Here is a 21,493-nt window from a genome sequence, read left to right on the forward strand (position 1 = left end):
AGGACCGGCAGTTCCAACTTGCTCCGAATTGTCTGGTAGCTGGGAAGCAGCTTTATTCAGAGACAGAACCACTGGTACTGTATTGTCTACACGGATTGGCAGCAAGTTTTTTCCAAGTGGGACATTCCCAGCCCTGCCTGGGGAGATGCTGGGGATTAAACCTTCTGCATGAAAAACATGCATTTCTGCCACTGAGCTATACAGAACTTATTTGCCATGGGGCATCTCCGAAACGCTGTTTACAAATCTACAATTACGTAAGGACAGGCTACAACAAAGAGGCTATCCCACCCCGTTTTCTAAAATTAGAATGCTGGGATGAAAAAAGACAAAGCTTGTAAGGGAAACCAGAAGGGTTGTGATTTGTTTTGGGGGGGGGGGGCGTCCAGTCACAGCAGCTCACTTTCAGTACTATCTCCTGGGCTGAGCATGTTCTCAGAGGCACTCTGCTCCATAATTTCACAAGTGTGTTTGCTGCTCTTGCCTCTCCTGCTGCCACCACAAGAAGTGGCTATGTGCACCAACTTCTCACATCTGAAGAAGTGTGCATGCACACGAAAGCTCATACCAAGAACAAACTTAGTTGGTCTCTTAGGTGCTACTAGAAGAATTTTTTTTATTTTTTTATTTTGTTTTGACTATGGCAGACCAACATGGCTACCTACCTGCAACTTCTCACAGTTAGTGGAACTTTGGGTTCTAGCAAAACAAAGCTTGAAAGCAGTCCCCACTGGCCTGAAGTCTGCCTGGTACATGCTTGGACAGCTTCAAGGAGGAGTATAAAGATGGGAAGGCCTAACCATGATAACTAAATAGAACCTCTGAAAATCAGGTGTTAAGAGCACTGTTTCTCACACAGATGTTGTTGGACTACAACTCCCATCATCCTCAGCTAGCAGGACCAGCTGTCATGGGTGATGGGAGTTGATAAGGTTGAGCTGCATGATCTGGCCTCTTCCAAACTGGATGTTAATATTAAAACAAGCTTCAGCCTATCAGGGAGTTCCCATCTCAGCCCGTGTTTTGGCACCTCCGCTGGGATAAAATTGTGGCCCACGCGCACTGTCATGGCAAATTATTTCCAGTTAGCCAGGAAGGAAAGCAGCCCCTCATTCACATTACAGTCGTACCGGAATCCTTTCCAAAAGTCCTTTTGACTTCCAAAACGTTCGTAAACCAAGACGCACAGCTTCCGATTGGCTGCAGGAAGCTCCGCGTCAGACGTTCGGGTTCCAAAGAACGTTTGCAAACCGGAACACTCACTTCTGGGTTTGCGGCGTTCGGGAGCCAAAACATTAGACTCGCAAGGCGTTTGGGACCCAAGGTACGACTGTACGTAGATACTGTTCATAGCGCCCAAACCAGACGTTGCATTCTATGTTAGATTTCACCACAGGCTAGTAAGAAAGTAGGAGACCAGGCACACACAAAAATTGACAGGGGAATAAGCACAGGAAGTCATCTCTGAAACTGTGTTTAAATTAGGGTCATAAAAGCAGATTAAAATCCAAGTCTATATTATAAACCAAAATCTAGAATTACGGTAGAATTGTGGGTGCCTAAGAGAGAACACATTGTGGAACAGGCACAGAGAGGGCTTTTCTCTCAGACAGCTGTTGTGGTGTGGTGTAGTGTAGTATTTAACAGTGTTGGGCTAGGCCTGAGAGACTAGGGCTCAAATCCCCACACAGACATGAAGCTCACCTTGGGCCGGCCACCAACCTCACAGGGATGAAGCGGAGCCTAAAAGAAATTCCTAGTTCTCCCTAGGAGAAAACGGAGCAGGGAAACAGACTAGTTTCCCAGCAGGGCAAATCCAGCCCCCAAAGGAAGGACTCCCTGGTGGCCCTACCAAATTTTAATTAAGGCGTACAGATACACAATCAATCACACTTCCACCTGCAAGAAAAACCAGCAACAAACCTCTGTGTGCATTTCAGAGCCCAGTGTGGAACACCTTGAACTGTTGGAAGCTAAAAGGAATCGTGAGCATGATCAGTGCTCGGTGAGACCTACATCAAGCACTCTTGAGTCTTCGTATAATCTGTGTGGCACTTTGAAGAAGTTAGGCTCCGTTAGTTTGTTGCACAGGGCTCCAGGTTGAGGAACGAGATAGTCACATTCACGTCCTGTCATGCAGATGATGAAGGAGGCGCAGCCCACCTTTTAGGAAGGGACCACAGTTCAGTGGGTAGAGCACATGGGTTGCATGCCAAAGGTCCCATAGTCAGTCCCTGGCAACCCATACGCATTTACTTCCAATATTTATACAGTAGACAGCTTTTCGCTGCAGATAGTTCCAAAGCAGTTTACACAACAACCAATAAAGCAATCCATCCATCAAAACAATACAGTAGCGTTAAGACAAAACAAAAACCACAAGTAAATACTTAAGCTCCATAAAAATAGGCATGATGCAACTTCTGTAAGATGCCTGCTGAACCAGAGGAGAGTCTCCCTCAGTCCAACCTGGAGATACTGAGAAATGAACTTGGGATGTTCTGCGTGCAAGCCAGACACTCAACCACTGAGCTACAGCCCTTGCAAGTTTCTCCCTACAACTACTACCTTTATGAAAGAGTAAATCGGGGAATAACAAAACACGCTACTCTTACACACTTTTATTATCTAAAGAGAACTTGTCCTTCGCTGTCTGGTGGTTTCCAAGAATTCCACCGAGTCTGATCAAACTGTGGGAGGCAGTGGAAGACAGGAGTGCCTGGCGTGCTCTGGTCCATGGGGTCACGAAGAGTAGGACACAACTAAACAACTTAAACAACAACAACCAGCAAGCTAGGCTATGTCGCACCTTTGAAATGTGACTGTAATGTTGCGCTTTAAGGATTACCCAACCGTTTTAGTCTTTTGTCATCTGAAGAGAAGTTATTATCTGGCAACGAGCAGCTGTCAGCCTCACAGCACCTTAGCACAGTCCTCCTGACAATGTAAAAAGTTTTGGGAAGTGGTTTCCAAGGGTGGAGACACACACACACACACACACACACACACACACACTGCTAAACACATGCAGGAATGGGGCACAGGGGAAGGATTTACAAGGAATGAATGTAACGGACTCTCCCCTGCAAACACCATCTCTAATCGCAGAAACGATAAATACAGCAAGGGATACATGGGCAAAGAAATCAAGCCATCTCTCCCAGACACTGATTCTTTCCTGCAAATGCCCCACCCCAAAATATTAGCATTGCAAAAGGCCCAGTGCAGGTGTAGTAGTTAAGAGTAAAGGTAAAGAGACCCCTGACCATTAGGTCCAGTCGCGGGCAACTCTGGGGTTGCGGTGTTCATCTCGCTTTACTGGCCGAGGGAGCTGGCGTACAGCTTCCGGGCAAGCATGACTAAGCCGCTTCTGGCAAACCAGAGCAGCGGACGGAAACGCTGTTTACCTTCCCGCCGGAGCGGTACCTATTTATCTACTTGCACTTTGACGTGCTTTCGAACTGCTAGGTGGGCAGGAGCAGGGACCGAGCAACGGCAGCTCACCCTATCGCGGGGATTCGAACCGCCGACCTTCTGATCAGCAAGCCCTAGGCTCTGTGGTTTAACCCACAGCGCCACCCGTGTCCCATAGTTAAGAGTCCAGGACCACAAATTGGGTGGGCGGGATCTGGGCTCAGGTCCTCACTCATCCATAAAGCTCCCTAGGTGACCTCAGGGCCAGTCGTTGGTTGTGTTTAGGCGTAACCAGAATCCACAATGTGCATAAACTGAAGAATACAGCTCCAGGCTCCAGCTGCGCTCCTCCCTTAAATCGACTGGGGAGTAAACCACACAGGAGCTAGCTTGGAATTACAGCCCACACGATTAATTTCTCTCTGAACAAACCATGATACACGGAGCCATGGTTTGTTAATGTTGGCTTACCCTTGCCCTGTGGCATCTAAAGTAGCAGCAGTAGAAGCTCTCTATCTGTTGTATATTTTGCTCTTGGTGTGATCCCCAGTTACACCCCCTCCCTCCCTGGCCATGTCCTTTACATTTTCCTGGCTTTGTACCCTCTTTTGAGCATTTTTGCTCGGCAGGATGCTTTCAGTTCAGCTATTATACACTTGTGGGGGGTGGGGGGAGATTACTTTTGCGCAGAAGTCGCAGGTTTGATCCTGGCCATCTCCAGTTAGAATAAGCAGGTAGCAGGGAGTAGAAAATTGTTGCTGTTAATGATGCAGAAGGATATTGAGAGCGTGGGTCATTTCGCAAAAAAGGGGACTTTTGCTAGAAGAACTGGAGGTGTAAAAAAAATCTGCCATATACTCCATTAAATTCCTCAGATGGTCTCATTACTGAAGACTCTCCAAATTCTCTTCTAATTTCACTTCAGGCAATTGTTTGTTTATTATTTAAATTTGGATACCACCCTTCATCCATAGATCTTAGGGTGCTTCACAACATAAAATTACGATATTAAAAAACCCGAAATACATAATAAAAATGAGAACAAAAAGAAACCAGTAACAAACAAACAAACAAACAAACACACACACACACACACACACACACACAACATTTAAAAGGGCATCAGGTATCAATCAATCAGCCAAAGGACTGGTTTAAAAAGGAATGTTTTCACCTGGTACCTAAAGGTGTATAATGAAGGTATCCGTATGAACCTCCCTAGGGAGGGCATTACACAAATGGGGAGCCACTGCAGAAAAGGCCTGTTCTCATGTTGCCACCCTCCGGACCTCTTGCAGAAGTGCCACACAAAAGAAGGGCTTCACATGATGATTGTACAGTCCGGGGCAGTTTAGATGGGGAGAGGCGTCCCTTGAGGTATTGTGGTCCTCAGCCGTTTAAGAGGAAAGATGCCTTTGAGACGTTGGTGACCGTCATTGGGCAACATGGGACAGTCTGGCCCAATATAAAGCCTGTTTTCCATACTGCTCAAAACCACAGACCTCATGGGTACAAGCACTAGCTATTAGGGTGCAGTAAATGGGAAATCCTCACTTTTGCAACCACTTTAAGGATGTAGCTGGGCAAGACCCCACCCTAAGCCTCGTTATTTAGCACACCTTGATCAGAGCCAAGATTTCCAAGCTAATAATAAGGCCTTAATCGCAGGGATTTCTTAGCCCTGCCACTTTGCCAATTCACCCAACTTGTTAGGCTGGGAAGGGGAAATGGAAAACCGCAAGTTTCGAGAAGCTGGTCAAATACCCTAGAGTTCTGAGGAGCAGGTCCTCAGTTCCGTCGGCTTGCCGATATTATCCCTGCGCACATGTCAGCCTCCACTCGTCAAATTTTGGGATTCCCCCAAGGTTCTTGAAATGTGCATCTCCCACATCAGCAGGGTGACAACATCTGCATAGCACCTCAAATTGTCTCTTGTCACCGTCTCTTTCTCTCCGTGTCCATCTACTCTGGGTAATACAGAATGAAGGTGTACAGACTACGCTTTTGCACCACAACTATTAAGGAACACGATGAAAAGGAGGCTTTTATTTCTTTGGAAAGAATGAGGAATTATTATTTTTTTACAGACAGCTTACGAGTGGCTCTGGGAGCCGTTCTGCTTTTTGCTGGCCTTGAACTGCTTTCCTCACCCACAGCTTCCCTTCCGAAAAGCTCTCACACCCTGGCAATGGCTCTTTGTGTGTGTCTCTGCACAGTAAGAAAGAAATAATGCACATCCTCCTCGCAACGTAACGTTACAAACGGGCTTGCCAAGAGTGGGCACTCGCTGGTGGCCGAGAAGAAAAGTTGTCTCAGGAGCAGACTTCCCCCCCCCAAACAGACAGACATGAGTAGGTAAATAATGTGGTCTAGTAACTTGGGGGCTCCTTTTCAAGGTTGTTGATAGAATCAGAAAGTTACTGTAGACCCCCGGGTGTCATCTAGTCTAACCCCCTGCAATGCAGGAATCTTCTGCCCAACGTGGGGCTCAAACCCAGGTATAGGGCAGTATATAAATTCTAATAAACAAACAAACAATAGCACCATGCTCTACCGACTGAGCCATCGTTCACAAACTTGGGTCCCCAGCTGTTGTTGGAATATAACTCCCAGCATCCCTGACCACTGCTCCTGCTAGCTAAGCACTATCTACACTGACTGGCAGCAGCTCTCCAGGGATTCAGAAAGGGGTTTCTTCCAGCCCGCTTGGAAATGCCGGGGTCTTTATTTAGTTATTCCTCTCCAAGGGATCCGAGGTGGTCACGTGGTCCTCCCCTCTCCCCACAACATCCCTGCGAGGCAGGCCAAGCTGAGAGGCAGCATGAGTAGGCCCAAGCCTGTCCGGTATCTCCTCCCTTGTCCAACCCAACTCCCAGTCATGCCAAAGCCTTCTGTTTGGAGCAATGCCAGCACCAGCCACTCCTTGCATGCTGAATAAAGGTGACTGAAGAGTTGGGATAAGTTTTGGCAGGCAGTGGGAGAGGGAAGGAAGGAAGGTCTCCCTTCTCTGAGGGGCAAAGGGGTTAGAGAGGAGGTGCTGAAGGAAATTAGAAAGTGAGACGGACTGCTAGTATGTATGATAAGAACAACGATAATAAATGAGGGGGTGAGAAAGGAAAGCTGCGAGAGGAGGAAGAAGCGAATGCGAAAGGCACAGAAAGGAGGCAGTGTGTGTGAGAGGGGGGAAATAAGGTACAAGTTGAAGGTGAGAGGATAACGGGAGAGGAAATTACAGGAGATGGGTAAAAACATGCCTGAGAGCCACGTGGGGGTGAGGACAGGGGAAAAAAATATGAAAGAAAATGCCAATTCCACTTAGAGCTTCCGGATGAGCAGATTTCACCTAAAATGGGGAGGCTGTGGTATTATCACCAAAGCAAATGTCTGTTCTTTGCTTAAGGAAAGCTAAACTACGGAACTCCTTGCCACAAGGGAAAAAAATCAGTAATCACCAACCGTGGATTAGGTATCAGAAGGAAATGATGTCAGCTGATTATGCCAAACTCTGCCACCATCTTGTGGTTGGCTTTCCTTTGCCCATTCATCAGTAGCATTGTGGGCCTTGTTAATTTTCTGGTGCCTCCGATTGGGCCCTGGGGGCTGAAAGTTTTGAGAATCTCCATGGTACACTTCACTTCCTATGTTAGTACTAGATTTGAAAAGGAGATTTTTATTAAAAAAAAATGAAGGTAAACTCCCATCATTCACTCGGACTTTACTAGGCCCAGCCAGGAGATAAGGCAGCTGTTCCGCTAAGATGTCAAATCATTACAACGAAAGACTGCCTTTTATAATCTTGTAAACTCTTTCCCACTCCTTAAAAAAAGTACAAGGGTATTTTAAAGACCTATTTGAGACAAAGTGCTAAGTCCCTGCAGTGCAATTATGTCATACTGGCTTGTCCTGACAAAAATGTACCCCTGCCCCCAAAATGGGATAAAACAAAGAGAAAGAAAATCCAGCCAACTTTCTCTGAAAGTTAAATGTGGCCAATTTTTGTGGCTGTTTGTCTCTTTGTTTCACCACTTGGGTGTCTGCTATGGATACTTTCAAAGGACGCCTTTAACAATAACCTCACCAACACGCCCCCGGTGTTGTGTTTTTCCCCCAGATTTTGTTTAATTAGTTACTCGATCCATATTCTGTTTCCTATTTCAACAGCAAGCAGTTTATAAATCCCAACAAAAAGGAATCAAGGTAACAAACACAATACGTATCCACAGTTTAACTATCATAAATAACTAAGAAAATCACTCTTAATAATGTACCGGTATGTAAGAAATAAAGCAATGCCGAAGAACCGGCTGGCTTCATGGTTTTTCCTACATTGTTTATTTTTGCAAAGCACAAACACACACACATACATCATTACAAAATCAATACAGCATCACGATATGGACTTCAAACCCGTTTTGGACGCTATATCGCCCAGCCTCTATAAAATGCACATTACATATTTATCTACATGCTTCACCACAAATAATATTCTACCATGTTGGGAGTGGTACATGCAACCCACATATTTACTCCAATGCATCTGGCCGTTAACCAGAAGGTTGGTGGTTCAAGCCCACCCAGGGACACCTGTGGGGAAGATTCCTGCGCCTAGATGCCCCTCGTGGACCTTCCCAACTCCACAGAGTTCTATGATTCCATAAAGTGCTATTATAGGCTGAGTTAATTCCCCTTTCTCTTTCTGCTTAGCTAGCGAATTACTTCAATGATGGCTCCACTGAACGCTTGTTTTGTGTGTTACGAATTGTCTATTTGTGGGAGATCTTCTGTCGTCTACTTGTTTTGCTCTTACGTTTGCTGTGAACCAAATATGTACTTTTCCGGATATAAGACTTATGGGTTTTTTTTTACTCTAAAATACTGTTCAAAATCTGGGCTCGTCTTATACACAGTATCCCCCCCCCCAATTTTCTTATATACGGAAAAATACGGGATATGCTCTGAGTTTGCATTGATTGCTTGTTTTTCTTTGATATGGAAAGTCTTAATAAAACTGTTCTTAAAAACTCTTATGTGTTTGTGTGTGTGTGTTTTAAGTCAACTCATATCCTTCCCGTCGCCCAGACTCAGGGTTTGGGTTTTATATAATAAACGTGTTGCTTTTTGTGTAAGCCCTGATTCTTTCCTAGCTGGTGCTGCCGATTCCTTCCCCCAATCCTAGAATAGATAACATCTGGAAAGGGGGAACTGCCACCCAATATGATCTCCCTTGCAGCTCTCTTTCACTCTTCGTCTTCACTTCCTGCAAAAGCGGCTTTCTTCTCCAAAGATGTTTACAGACTTCACAACCCAAACTGCAGTCAGTCCATTTCCAGGATTTTCTAGCCGTCAGGGATCATCCAAACACACAAGCAGTAAAAATCACCTGCTCGTGCCTCACATTGCGTTGCAGGGGGTTGGACTAGATGCCTCTCGGGGTCCCTTCCAACTCTACAATTCTATGAAAATGCTCTGGTGCTGCGTTAGCAAGAAAGGTCTAAGATATTGATGTATTAAAAGTGGAAGTTTGCTTTTTAACCCCGTACCTGGCTATTAAATTGCAGCTCAAACAGGAAAGTATTGCAGAGCTTCCTAAAGGTATCAAGGCTCAGAATAACCCTAATTGCCTGCAGGGAAGGAAAGGAACAAGCAGGCTGTTGTAATGTACTCTTCTCAGTCCGTGCTAACTATTGGAGTTCATCCAGAGGCAGCTGGACAGGGTTTCCTTGTTTATTTTATTAAATTTTTATGATTATCCTGCCAAGGAGATTGGAATGAGGTACCGAATTCCTCCATACAGTGCCGTCTTTTAACCGCAAAACAACCCTGCGAGGTAGATTCGTCTGAGAGGCACAGTACTAGCCTCAAATTCACCTGGTGAGCCTCATGACTGAAGTGAGGATTTGAACCCTGTTCTCGTTGGCTGGCTCTGTCCATTGCACCACACTGTCTCTCCCTCTTTGTTCTCTTTATGCTATTCCCCATCTCAAGAGAATCTACATGAATTCAGATGCAGGCCCTTCTTCGAACGGTGCCTTGTGTGTTTGTAACCAGGTAAGCATCTGAGGTGGGGAGGTCAAATAAACCATGGTTAAGGAAAGGTTCTGAGTCACATGGCTAAAACACACCAAGATTCATAAGTCAACAGCAAACCACTGTTTCAGACTGTGGTCCGTTGCCAGTAAACAAGCTATAGTTAAGCCGCTGGACTGAGTTCACACACGATATGAAGTCATGGTTTAATAAACCATGGTTTAGTGTTATGGGACAAAGAGGTGGTTGGATTATTTACACAGCTGAGCAGCTGCCTAAAAATGGAAATATCTGAACAAAAGTTTGCTTTGTTACGGTCTCTGCCAACCTGGTACAGTTTGGAATGAAAACGTTGGGCAAATGATTCCAACACTGCAGGGGGTTGGACTAGATGACCTTTGTGGTCATTTCCAACTCTACAATTCTATTATTATTATTACTAAAACATCATCACAGCAAATGTCCCCAAAGCAACTCTTTGTGGCTACCTAAGCAGCAAAATTAAGGACTGGGAGTGTCCAAGCTGGAGGCAAGTCAATCAAATACAGAGGGAGAAATAAGGCGAGTCCACCATGAAAGAAATCCTAACAAAACCGGAAGCTTTTAAAAGCAATTATTGCTTCGGCAAAACACCACATGTGCCCACTCAACCACTTTACATGATTCCACAGTTGCAAGAAATACATCTTTTGCTGTGGCAAAAGACTTTGGAACTCTCTACCTATTGATATAAAGCAGGTGCCTTCACTGAATTGCTGTTGGGTGTCTGCTAGAAAGTTTTTTGTTCCAGCAGCCCTACTCAAGCATGTAATTTTAACAGGTATAACTGTTTTACAATTACTGATTTTATTTTTATTTTTTTATGTAACTCCTTAATTGTTATTTTAAATGAACTTGTAAACCAACTTGTAAACCACTTAAGAGGGTTTTTGTTTCTTCTTTTTGCAGTAAATGGCATATAAATTTTGTAAAATACAGGTAATAAATTCCAAGACTAGCAGCAGAGAACCCCTACTCATTGTCTGATAAGATCCATATCCTGCTGGCTTTCCCTTTTTTCCTTAGAAAGGTATATCTCACACCAAGCCTACTATATCTAAAAGCATTTAAAACGGCAGCAAAGCTTCAGACCTTTCTGCTGATTTTACTCGGCACCGTTAGCAAAATGTGCAAATTTTAGACCCCATACACTGTCTGGAATTTTTATTTAATGCAAATCAATTATTACCAATGCACACCTTGCAGACAGGCCGTATCTGTGTGCTTTACTCTGGATTTCACACAGGCTTTAACATTTAGATTTGGGGAGGATGCCAAGCCCTTCCTTGCCCCCCCACCTCAGTTCTGCTTTCATGGAGTCACAGAGAACAAAGAACCTCACCACAGGCCACTGGCTTTTATCTTGGATACATTTTGGGCACTGCACAGAATTATGACATGCCTCCAGCTACCTTGGCAATTTCATGGGCTTTAGGTCCTCGCTGTAAAGGAAAGACTCTTAATTCAGTGTCCAAGAGCGATCTCCAGGTAAGGTCCCAGGTAAGGTCAGGAGGGACCCCTGTCTGAAACTTTGGAGACGCAGTGCTTGCCAATCTAGACAATACTAAATTAGATGGGCCGATGGCAGTATAAGGCAGCTTCCTAATGGCTTTGTTTTACATCCAGTCAGGCCAGGTGAGACAAGGAGCCGATCCGAGAAACTGCAAGGCTCCCAACTTCTTTTTCCAACCTGCGTTTAGTCATTCCATTAAAACATGGAGACATTTGGATGCAATCAGACACATTTTGCAAGTGGCGTAAATTCAACTACATGGAGACCCCTGGGTGCCAGGTTGGTGCCATATGGCTGGCCCCTCCAGCTTTCTTAAGCAGGTAAGCAGAAGAACTTATTCGCTGTATTTATATCCCAGCTTTTACTCCAAGGAGCACATGGTTCACCCTCCCCCCTCAGTTAATCCTTACAACGACCCTGTAAGGTAGGTTAAGAGGACGTGACTGACGCCAAGGTCACCCGGTGAGCTTCATCATGACCGAGTGGGGATCTGAACCCTGATCTTCCAAGTCCTAGTCCGACACTCTAACCACTACACCACACTGGCTTGCTAGAGCACTTCTGCTATGAGGCAGCTATATGAATTAAGTAGGTAAATAAATAGGGGGGAAGCAAAATGTCCCTTAGAAAAGGATCTGAAATGTTTTCCTTGGAGACTGAATTTGTTTTATTCCAGATTGTTTTATTTGATGTTATAATGTGTTATAAACCACTTTGAGGGTTTTTTCTTTAAAAGCGGTATAGGAGGAAGAGGAAGAGGAAGAAGAAGTTTCACACAAAAAAAGGTGCCTAGACATTCTGTTGTGGTGACCATAACCTAGGTTTAAGGTGCCATTTGATTATATATCTGAGTTCCTAACACTAGTCTCATCTGAGACAAGTTTAAAAAACAGATGTAACTAAATCACGTCTCCAGATTGGCCTGCCGAAACAGAGATTTTTTTTGGGCAGGTGGCTAAAAAGATACAATGATGGTGCCTACCTAATGTCAATAGGCAGGGAGTTCCAAAGAATGGGTAATGCCACACTAAAGGAATCACAGAATTATAGAGTTGGAAGGGACCCTGAGGACCATCTAGGTCAGGGGTCAGCAACCTAAGGCCCATGGGCCACAAGCGGCCCATGGGGGTCGTTTAACCAGCCCACGAGCCACCCACTCGGCAAGTCCCGGTGCACTGCGCTAAACCGGCACAGCGCGGCGCGGGGGACTTGCTTCCGTGGTGCCGAAAAATCACATCTGCATATGCGCAAGCACTGAAAATTGCGTCTGCGTGGCCGCCGGAAATCGTGTTGACGCAGACGCTGGAAATCGCGGCCAAGCGCACGATCCGGCCCATGGAGGGGTCTCCGCTGGAGTGAACCGGCGCAGGCGAGGTAAACCTTGCCAACCCCTAATCTAGGTCAACCCCTTGCAATGCAGGGATATGCAACTGTGAATGGCTCCTTGCAATGTGAAATGAACACTGTGTGGCCCTTGTAGAAGTGCAAGTTCCACAGATCAAAGGGCTTGGTTGGGTTAAGACTTTAGCTGAATCGCCCCAACCCCCTATGCACAAGGTCAAATAACTATTACTGGTACACACCTGCACAAGGTCAAATAACTATTACTGGAATAAGGAATAAGGCCAAAGGGCCCCCAATCCAACATCCTGTACACAGCCTGCACAAGGTCAAATAACTATTACTGGTACACACCATCAGAATAGCTAAAATGGTACACTTGGGTCAAGCAAGAACAAAGCAAAGACTTTAGGTGTGCATCAACATTACTGATTTAAGCCTACACTGAATAACTCACCCTAACCAGGTATCATTTAAGCCACTGACACCAAATATGTGTCCTTTTCTGCCTAATATTTAAACCATCAGACAGCTAAAAAAAAATCGTCATGAAAAGTTAAAAGGCAGGACAGGAATAGCCTCTCTAATTCTAGACACCCACAGCACCGAATTTTTAGGCACTTGGGAGGCAGAACACACAAGGTATTTTCCGTATCTATTTCCTTACTGCTTCAAGGAGAGGTTTAAACATTTTACTTACACTACCCCCCCCCCCAAAAAAATATATGCTGACATTCAAGAACTAGTTGACAAGAACACTTCTGGGAAAGATTAACTTGACATCACTGTCATTTGTGTAAGTTAAAGCAATACCTTGGTGACAAGCTCCATCAAGTAATTTGACAGGTCTTTACCCCCACTTAGTAGAGAGCATCATTAAGATGTTTTTTTTTAGTTCATTAAAAAGTAGTATGCATGAATCTCAACTGATGGAAGCCCATGGGGTGGGGGGAAGCTAGCCTTCCACACAACCTGGTTGTACCCAAAGTTTTTTTTGGGGGGATGTTACTCTCATCAGCTGTAGACAACATCTGGAGGACACCGGGTTCAAGAAGCCTGTTCTAAGCCTAGGAACAAGCTGCTTTTGTAAACATGGGGAAGGGCGACAGGGAGATTTTTTTTAAAAAAAATGTGATAATCTTTGGGGAAAGTAAATTTAGGTTCTCATTTGGTTACAGCAGGCTTCCTCAACCTCGGCCCTCCAGATGTTTTGAGACTACAATTCCCATCATCCCTGACCAGTGGTCCTGCTAGCTATGGGAGTTGTAGGCCAAAAACTTCCGGAGGGCTGAAGTTGAGGAAGCCCGGGTTAGAGCGTGGTGCTAATAACGCCAAGGTCACGGGTTCGATTCCCTTACGGGACAGCAGCATATTGCTGCACTGCACGGGGGTTGGGCTAGATGATCGTCAGGGTCCCTTCCAACTCTACAGTTCTGTAATTCTGTGCATGCAATCCCATTTACAACAGCCAAGTATCCAAATTCCAAACAAGTTAGAATTTACGTAAGAAGAGCCCTGTGGAATAAGGCCAAAGGGCCCCCAATCCAACATCCTGCTTTCAGAGAGGCCAAACAGGTGCCATGGGGAAGCCTACAGCCAGGACATGAGTGCAACGCCATCCTCTTTTTCAAGCAACAAAATATCCCATCTCTCTTTTAAAAAATGTGGAAGCTTTAAGACTGATGGGAGTTCGGTGCAGTATATGTTTTCCCACCCCCCAACAGTGCACACACAGAGGGCCTATTCTAACAATAAATTCACAATTAGTTCTCCATGAAACTCTCAAAGCCAGAAAAAAATAAGTTGTATTATGGCAGCATGGAAACCACTTCCACATGGTGCAGAAAGGAGATACATGAGACACATGAACACCTGGAGAATAACACCATCATCTGCCACGTCACACGGATGAAATGTAAGAATGGTCCCCATGCAATATGTCTGACAGCTGCAGTGGCCAGTCCAACTTGGACCAACAAGATGACCAAAATATACCGTAATAACCACACTACAAAATTCAATCTAGTTTGAGGGGGCCCTCCCCAAAAAAGAATCTTGTGCAAGAGGAACATGCTGCTCAGACAGATCTCAGAACCTCCACCTAAGAACGCCTCTAACAGGCTCATGAAAATATTCAGTAACCAGTTTATTGCGGCAGGAAACAACCTACTACTTCAGAAGCTCTTAGAGCCAACCAGTGGCCACAAAAGTTAAAACACAGCGCCAGATTTAATTTTCAGTGTATAATGTTGAGAAGGTTGGACCACTGTAACCTACAAAACCGGGGCAGGAGGCGTTGGAAGAGGTGGGGGGGGAGAGAAAGAGAGAGTACAAAAGGATCAAATTAGGCAAGACATTGAGAGGTCCTTGACTGGATCTCCTGCAGGTATTTGGTTTTCTTTAAAGGTTAAAAGAAATGTAGGGAAGTAAATCTAATCAGGGCTGTGGTGCAGGAGAACAGCCAACAGACACAAAAACCTTTACAAGCCAAAACCCCTCCCCACCCCACCCCGCGGAAACTCTTTGCCCAAAGGGGAAAACATGCAAATTTACACATCCCTGTGTGCCTCCTACCTGCCCCCTACAAATAGCAGCATTTAGGGAGGTGCAATTTTGAACAGGAAAACACACCTGGGAAAGAGGATCCGAGCTTTTCTAGCACATGGGCCCAATTCAGACACTCACCCTCTTCAACTTGGAAAAGGGGGGGTACAGGAAATCTCCTCTGTGATTTTGGCCCTGACAGTAACCTTCATCCAGGGAGAGCTTTCTACATGGAAGGCAACTGGGGGAATCCCCTTTGATGTTAATTGTGTGTGACAAAGACACATGTACCTGGTGCTGCCATATGTACAGCCAGCTGCTACACACACACACACACACACATGTACACATGGAAAACCAGATGTGTGCGCATACAACACACGGCCACGATCTAGGGAGGGATTCATGCAACACTAAACAAACATATACAAAGGATAAAAAGCTTGGATCAGGGCAAAGCCAGTGTGGTTTACAGCAGGGTGTTCCAACGCACAAATGCGGCCCTCGAAGCCTTTTTGGGCGGCCCTTGGCAAGCCTAGTTAGCACTTTTCCAAGGTTGGGAAAGAAGTGGGAGGGCTGCAGGACCTTGCAAGCAGTGTTAGAAACTGGGATAGAAAAGCTAGGAGCCAAATGGCTTCTGGGACCTGGGTTGTGGGCGCCAAAACAGAATGTCTAGTCGCCACAGGGGGAGGGTTGGCAGCACTTTTTATTTATTATTTTGATGAGCATGAATTAACACACAATACACATAAGTTAATTCACATTGTTACTATCATTTTTTAGCAGAAATTTGTTAATACATGTTTAATTTGGTGTTTACACCAAAACATAATAGCACCGTACTTCAGTTTTCAAAACACTCTATACTCTTTATTGTTAAACTCCTTAACATATTGTCTATCCTTAACGCATACTTTGAAGCTTCGAAGCACATACATTTCAGTAATCCTTGAGTGTCAGCCAGGCACACAAAAAAAAATGACACTCGCTACGTTCAGAGGTCCTCACAAATGGGAGAATTTTTAGGCGCAAAATGCGCTTGGCGACCTGCTAATTTCGAACCTTGCCTGGCACCTACTTCTCAAAGCCCAGAGTCTTGTTTAGTGGGCTTTGGGTTGGGAAGGCAGCGTAAGGGCTGGGGGCATGTGTGTCAAATTTTGGCCTCAATCCCCCACACACACACACACACGCGCGCGACAAGACACTGCGCAGCCCACACGTTCCGTGTCGAAGTACTTTTGAGGCCCACGTGGTATGAGAAGTTGAACCACCCCGGTTCAGAGTGTCAACAAACCCAGTTTCAAAATCCTGTCCAACCATGAATGGGTGACCTTGGGCCAGTCACCATCTCTGAACCTAAGCTTCCTCACGTGGTTGTTGAAAGACAAAAGGGGTGTGTGTGTGAAGAGATAGGAGGAGAAAGACCATATCCCTTGAACTTAAGATAGACTATAAATGTAAAAAATGATTAAGATTTCATTATATTTCCTCCCCCCCAATGTTTCACAGGATCCTTCACATTAATACAGCAGATATAAGTGTTTCTGAGTGTTATACAGAACTTTTGAATCACATGTTCTCAGCAATACTCACAACAACCCAGTAAGGTTGGTGGGTCTTTTTCATAAAATCATAGAATTGTAGTATTGGAAGGGAACCCAAGGGTCATCTAGTCCAACCCCCCCCCAGCAATGCAGGAATCCTGCCCCCAGTTGTCCCTGGATGGGTTCAAACCACCAACCTGTTCTGGTGAACAGCCAGACGAAATGACCTTCTCATATTTATTTTGTTTTAAGATGAACATTCTTTGAAACCAAATAAAAGAATTAATTTAAAGAAACTCTCGGGAATACATCCACCGAACCAGTTGTGTTTACTTCTGAATTGGTATGCATAGGATCAAGTGTTTGGCAAGTTTGTGGCTGGGGCAAGATTTAAATTTATCAACGACTTAGTCGCTTTCCAAACTTTTTATATTTGTGACACACTTTTTACATAGGCATCATTTCACGACACAGTAATTCAGTTTTGCATCATTTCGCGACAAAGTAATTCAGTTTTACTAGCAAACCAGAGGTTAAACTAACCCTTTTCCAGCCCCGGAAGGAGTGCGAGAAGCGTTCGCATGACACACCTACACACTGCAGCCGACACACTAATGTTGGAACTTAGCAAAGTAAAATTCAATAATGCAAAGTTCTGCATTTGGGCAAAACAGAAAACAAATGGTGATGCCTGCCTTGGCAGTTATGCATGCGAAAAGGAGCTAAGGATTGCAACTGATCACAAACTGAAAAGTGAGCCCGTGGTGTGATGCAGAGGCAAAAAAGACCAACGCAGTTTGAAGCTGTTATTCAGAGCGCCATAGTTTCCAAGGGCCAGATTCAAGTACTCCGTTCCACTAGCAGAAGCCAGCACAGTAACTCTCGGTAGCGCATCTCGGCTTTCCTCTACCCCCATAAATCTGGGAGAACATCAAGTACAGTGCATTGGGGGGGAGGGAGATCATTTCACTGTTCTGACAGAGCGATCTCGGTTGAAACGCACCCCAAGTCCACAAGAAGTGATAGCTGCACTTTATCCCAAATACCACATCCAGTTCTGGCCTCCGCACTTAGCGAAAAAAGAACAGGTTCAGAGGAGGACACGGCGAGCATGGTCAGTGGTATGGAAAACATGTCTTAAGAGGAAAGGATGGAGGGACTGAGTTATGTTTAGCCCGAATAGAGAAAGACCAAGGCGGAAGACACACTCTCCAGATATCTGAAGAGCTGCCACACAGAGGGGAGGAAAGAGAAGGTTCAATGGGTGATTTCGGATGCAAAAAAAAAAGAGGAACCTCTTGGTGGCACAGAGCGGCTCAACAATGTCACCCGTTACCCGCATGAACGAGGACTACAAGCAGATGGTCGGACAGCCATCCCCCTGAGGATGCTCTGCGCGTGGGATTTTTGCATCAAGGAACGGGGTGGACTACATGGGCTCCAGGAACCCCTCCAGCTCTCCCAATTCTTTAAACAGGGGCATCCTAAGTCCCAGCCCTGCACAACTACACCATCCCTACTAATCTGCGAGCGCTATCACAAATTACGACAGTCAGCAAACTGGGGGGGGGGGGGAATCAATTATCCAGAGTTCCTCCGGGTCGTGCTAAAAAAAGAAAAGAAAAGAAATCTCATACTTTTAAAAGGCATGTACGGGGGGGGGGGCGCCGCGGACGCTCTTTTTCGTTGGGCTTATTATTTTGAAAAGTCCAGTAACAAAGGATTCAATCAAGTTAGCTACATGGAGCTCTCCTGTTAAGACCAAGACAGTGGGGGGGTGGCAGGGTGGGGCCGGGATTGGGGGGGTGGGTTGTTGTTGTTGCTGTTTTGCTTGTTTTACAAGAAGACAGCATTAGTCTATAGTTGCAAAGGGACAACTGGAAGCCTTTCCGTTTCAAAACTAAGGAAGTAAAGACTGTAGCGGTGCATTGCTGGGCTCCTGACAAACACACATTAAAAAATAATAAATTATCCGCCTTACAGGAAACCTTGAATTCCTTTGTTTGCCCAGGTTTCTCCCCCCCCCCACCCCGCAACCCCTTCCATTTTAAATTGAAAGTAGGGGAAACTGAGGGAGAGATTAAGTATATAGGGAGCATTGGGGAACTAGCTTTTTCTTCCTCCTGCTCCCACTCCCAACCCCCAAGAAGAGAAACAGTTGATTACAATAAATCTGCACATCCTAAATAAAGAAACGAGGCTGTTTTGTTCTTCTCCGCTCCCCAAAACCCTACACTATATATCCACGTACAGAAAGATTCTTTTTTTTAAAAAAATGGGGGGAAGCAAACACTCCCCTTTCGCCATCTCTCGCTGGACAAATCTGTTGTTCTGTTTGACACCCAGTCTATAAAGCGCCCCCTGGAAAGACTTCTGTTGTTTTTATTAACTGGATTTCTTTTCTTCCCTCTCTCTCTCTCTTTTTGTCCTAAAAACCAGTCATTAAAAGAAGTAGGAGATTCCTGCTCTCCTCCGCACCACTCTGGACAACCGAACCAACGCAAACCGCTCATTTAATAACAATAATTGTAAAAGTAATTGGATTTAGGTCAATTGCATGTGAAATAATTGGTAGTGGGGGGCGGGAGAGGTTGTGGGGAGGAGTCTAAAGGAGTCGACTGGCACCGGATTTTCATAAAGGGCAGGTTCCTCCCTCCCCCTCCGCCAATGTGAATTATGAAAATAGTAACCACACCTGCAAGTCACGGAAATTGGGGGTGGGGGGCGGGAGAAAAAAGAGAGTATTAATCTTTCCTCCTCCCTGAAAAATCCACTGCACTTTTCTAAAAAGAAAAGGGGGGGGAGAAATGGGGGAGAATGGGAGGAAAGAAGAGATATAAAAGAATGGATTTGTGGGGAGATTTTCGAAGAAGTAAAAATCCCATAATATATTCTCTTCGCCCGCCCGCCCGCCGCCCCCCCCCCCACTTTTATCATCAAGTGTGGTGGCACGTTTCCCAAGCACGTTTCTCTGCTTTTCCAACCCCCCCCCCTTGCTGTTCCTTCCTTGGACAGCAGGGTAAACACACAGGGGAAGGGGCAAAAGTTATCATCTTCCTGCTTCTTGAACAGGGTGGGGGAAACAACAACACTTAAAAAAAAAATTACTACTTTTATAACAAAAGGAAGGAAGAACCCTTTCACCCTTGCCTTCGCAATCTCACACACAAAATGACTTTAGCCATTCCCCAATCCATTACACGTTTTACTTGGGAGGAAGCACCACGGAATCTACTTACTAGTTATTAAAAAAAAAAAAAAAAGCAGGCACCAGATCAGGGTTAGAAACAACCCTTTTCCCCCTTCCAAATGGCGAAGGATTAGCGGGGGGGGGGTGGATTGTGCACAGAGAGAGAGAGAGAGAGCAGACCTTGGATCAGCCACGCTCAGGGCAGCCCCAGTTGGAATTAATGGCCACCTATGACTACCAACTTGGGCCCATGCACTCCAAACGGGCCTACTCCCGAGTAGGACTTCCTCAAAACTACTCGCGGCTCGTCCAGGAGACAAAAAAGAAAAGCACGCAGGAGCCACACGGAAAAAATGACTCACCAGGATCGAAGTCGGGAACGACGGCTTGGTATTGGGGTCCCACTCTCATTCCTCCTCCTCCTGATGTGGAAACAGCAAGAATAAGAATGGTAATAAAATGCTTGCCATGCCCGTATTCCCAAAAGTCTGCAAGCTTTTTTGAGGGGGGGGAGGAGGGACGGACAAACTCGATTTCCTTCTTTGCTTCCCTCCACCCCCGCTCCTGATTTAAAAATAAGAATGCTTCCTTTCAAAAACCATGCGCCCATTTCCAGAAGTCTGCAGAGTTTCTCCTCCCCCCCCCCCTTCTCAATTTTCTCTCCTGCTTCCCTCTCTCTCTCCATCCCTCCCTCCCTTCCCCACCCCCCATCCCTCGGAAGACTCACCATGCTCCTCATCGCTGGAAGACCCCGAACTGCCCTCTTCCCAAGAGTTGGCGGCGCTGCTGCCATTGCCATTGGGCGCCGCCGCCGCTGCCAAACTTTTACTATTATTACCATTGTTGGCGCTGCCGGCTGAGACGGAGGCAGAGGCGCTGTGAGAAGCAGCGCCGCTCGCCTGGCTGTTGGCATTATTGTTCCTGCCCCTTCTTTTGCCTGAGATCTCCGGGCCCTTCTCTATCATGGCTGGCATTGGGGGTGGGGGGGGGTGGGGAGAGACAGGCAAAAAAAAAAAAAAGGAAAAAAGAGGAGGAGGTGGAGTGTGAAGGTTTGGGGGGAGGATAGAGAGAAGGTTAAAAGGAAAGACCAGTCAGAATTTAGAGGGATGAGAGAAGGGGGAATAGCAGGAGACGAGCTTGCTGCTCTCTTTCTTTTCTTTTTCCTTCCCCCTTTTTTTTGCAAAGAAAGAGGAGGGGAAGCAAGCTTGCAATTGCAAAGCTTCCGAGGGGCTGCTTTATTGCAATCTCCCTTTTCTCCTCTCCCCTTCCTTCAAAGAAGAAGAAAAAATTCCCTGCAATGAGAGGAAGCCTCGAACTTTGAAGCTCATCCCCCTCCTCTCTCTCTCTCTCTCTCTCTCTCCTTGCACTTCCCTGCACTGGGACTAGTCACTGTCAACCTGAGCTGCTAGCCTCCTCGGGAGCCGGCCCCCCTGCGCAGCCCATTGGCCACCCACACATTTTGGGAAGCCTCCCCGCCACGCCATTGGCCCCGCCGAGCTGCCCGTCAAAGCCGGCCCGGCGCTTCCGTTTGCTCAGGTTAGGTGGAGAAGGCGGGGGGGAGAGCTTTCCCTTTGCAATCTCTGCGCCCAATGAGGCAGCTCGTTCCAAGGCTACACTGTGTCTTGACTGAGGCGAAAAGAGGAAAAGAAAGATTGCAATTTTTTATTTTTTATTTTTTTTATTTTTATTTTTCAAAAAAGGGAGTTTGGGGGCAGCGTTGGGAAATGCATTCTAGCCATGCTCAGGGGAAAGGGGAGCTTGGGTACAAAAAATAAGAGGGTGGCGCGTAGCCGCAGCAAAAAAGCGAGTTGCAAGCAATTTCTCTCTCTCTCTCTCTCCTGCTCACATATACTTTCCCCCCCCCTCCGCACCCATCAGAAG

At 45.9% G+C, this 21,493-nt stretch overlaps 1 protein-coding gene across 2 annotated transcripts in view; it reads right to left on the reverse strand.

Annotated features, from left to right (window-relative positions):
• The window catches only part of RCOR1 (REST corepressor 1), a 145,804-nt gene extending 125,201 nt beyond the window's left edge, over window positions 1–20,603 (reverse strand). For both annotated transcript variants that reach the window (XM_033139308.1, XM_033139298.1), the window contains exons 1-2: window positions 20,340–20,603; window positions 19,975–20,034 (exon numbers count right to left, since the gene is read on the reverse strand). In XM_033139308.1, coding sequence (XP_032995199.1) covers window positions 19,975–20,034; window positions 20,340–20,586 — 307 coding nt within the window. In that variant the 5' untranslated portion in view covers window positions 20,587–20,603. The remainder of the gene's footprint in view (window positions 1–19,974; window positions 20,035–20,339) is intronic.
• Window positions 20,604–21,493: the final 890 nt, after the last annotated feature.

This window comes from Lacerta agilis, chromosome 1, assembly GCF_009819535.1.
Source record: "Lacerta agilis isolate rLacAgi1 chromosome 1, rLacAgi1.pri, whole genome shotgun sequence".
Taxonomy (NCBI): Eukaryota; Metazoa; Chordata; class Lepidosauria; order Squamata; family Lacertidae; genus Lacerta; species Lacerta agilis.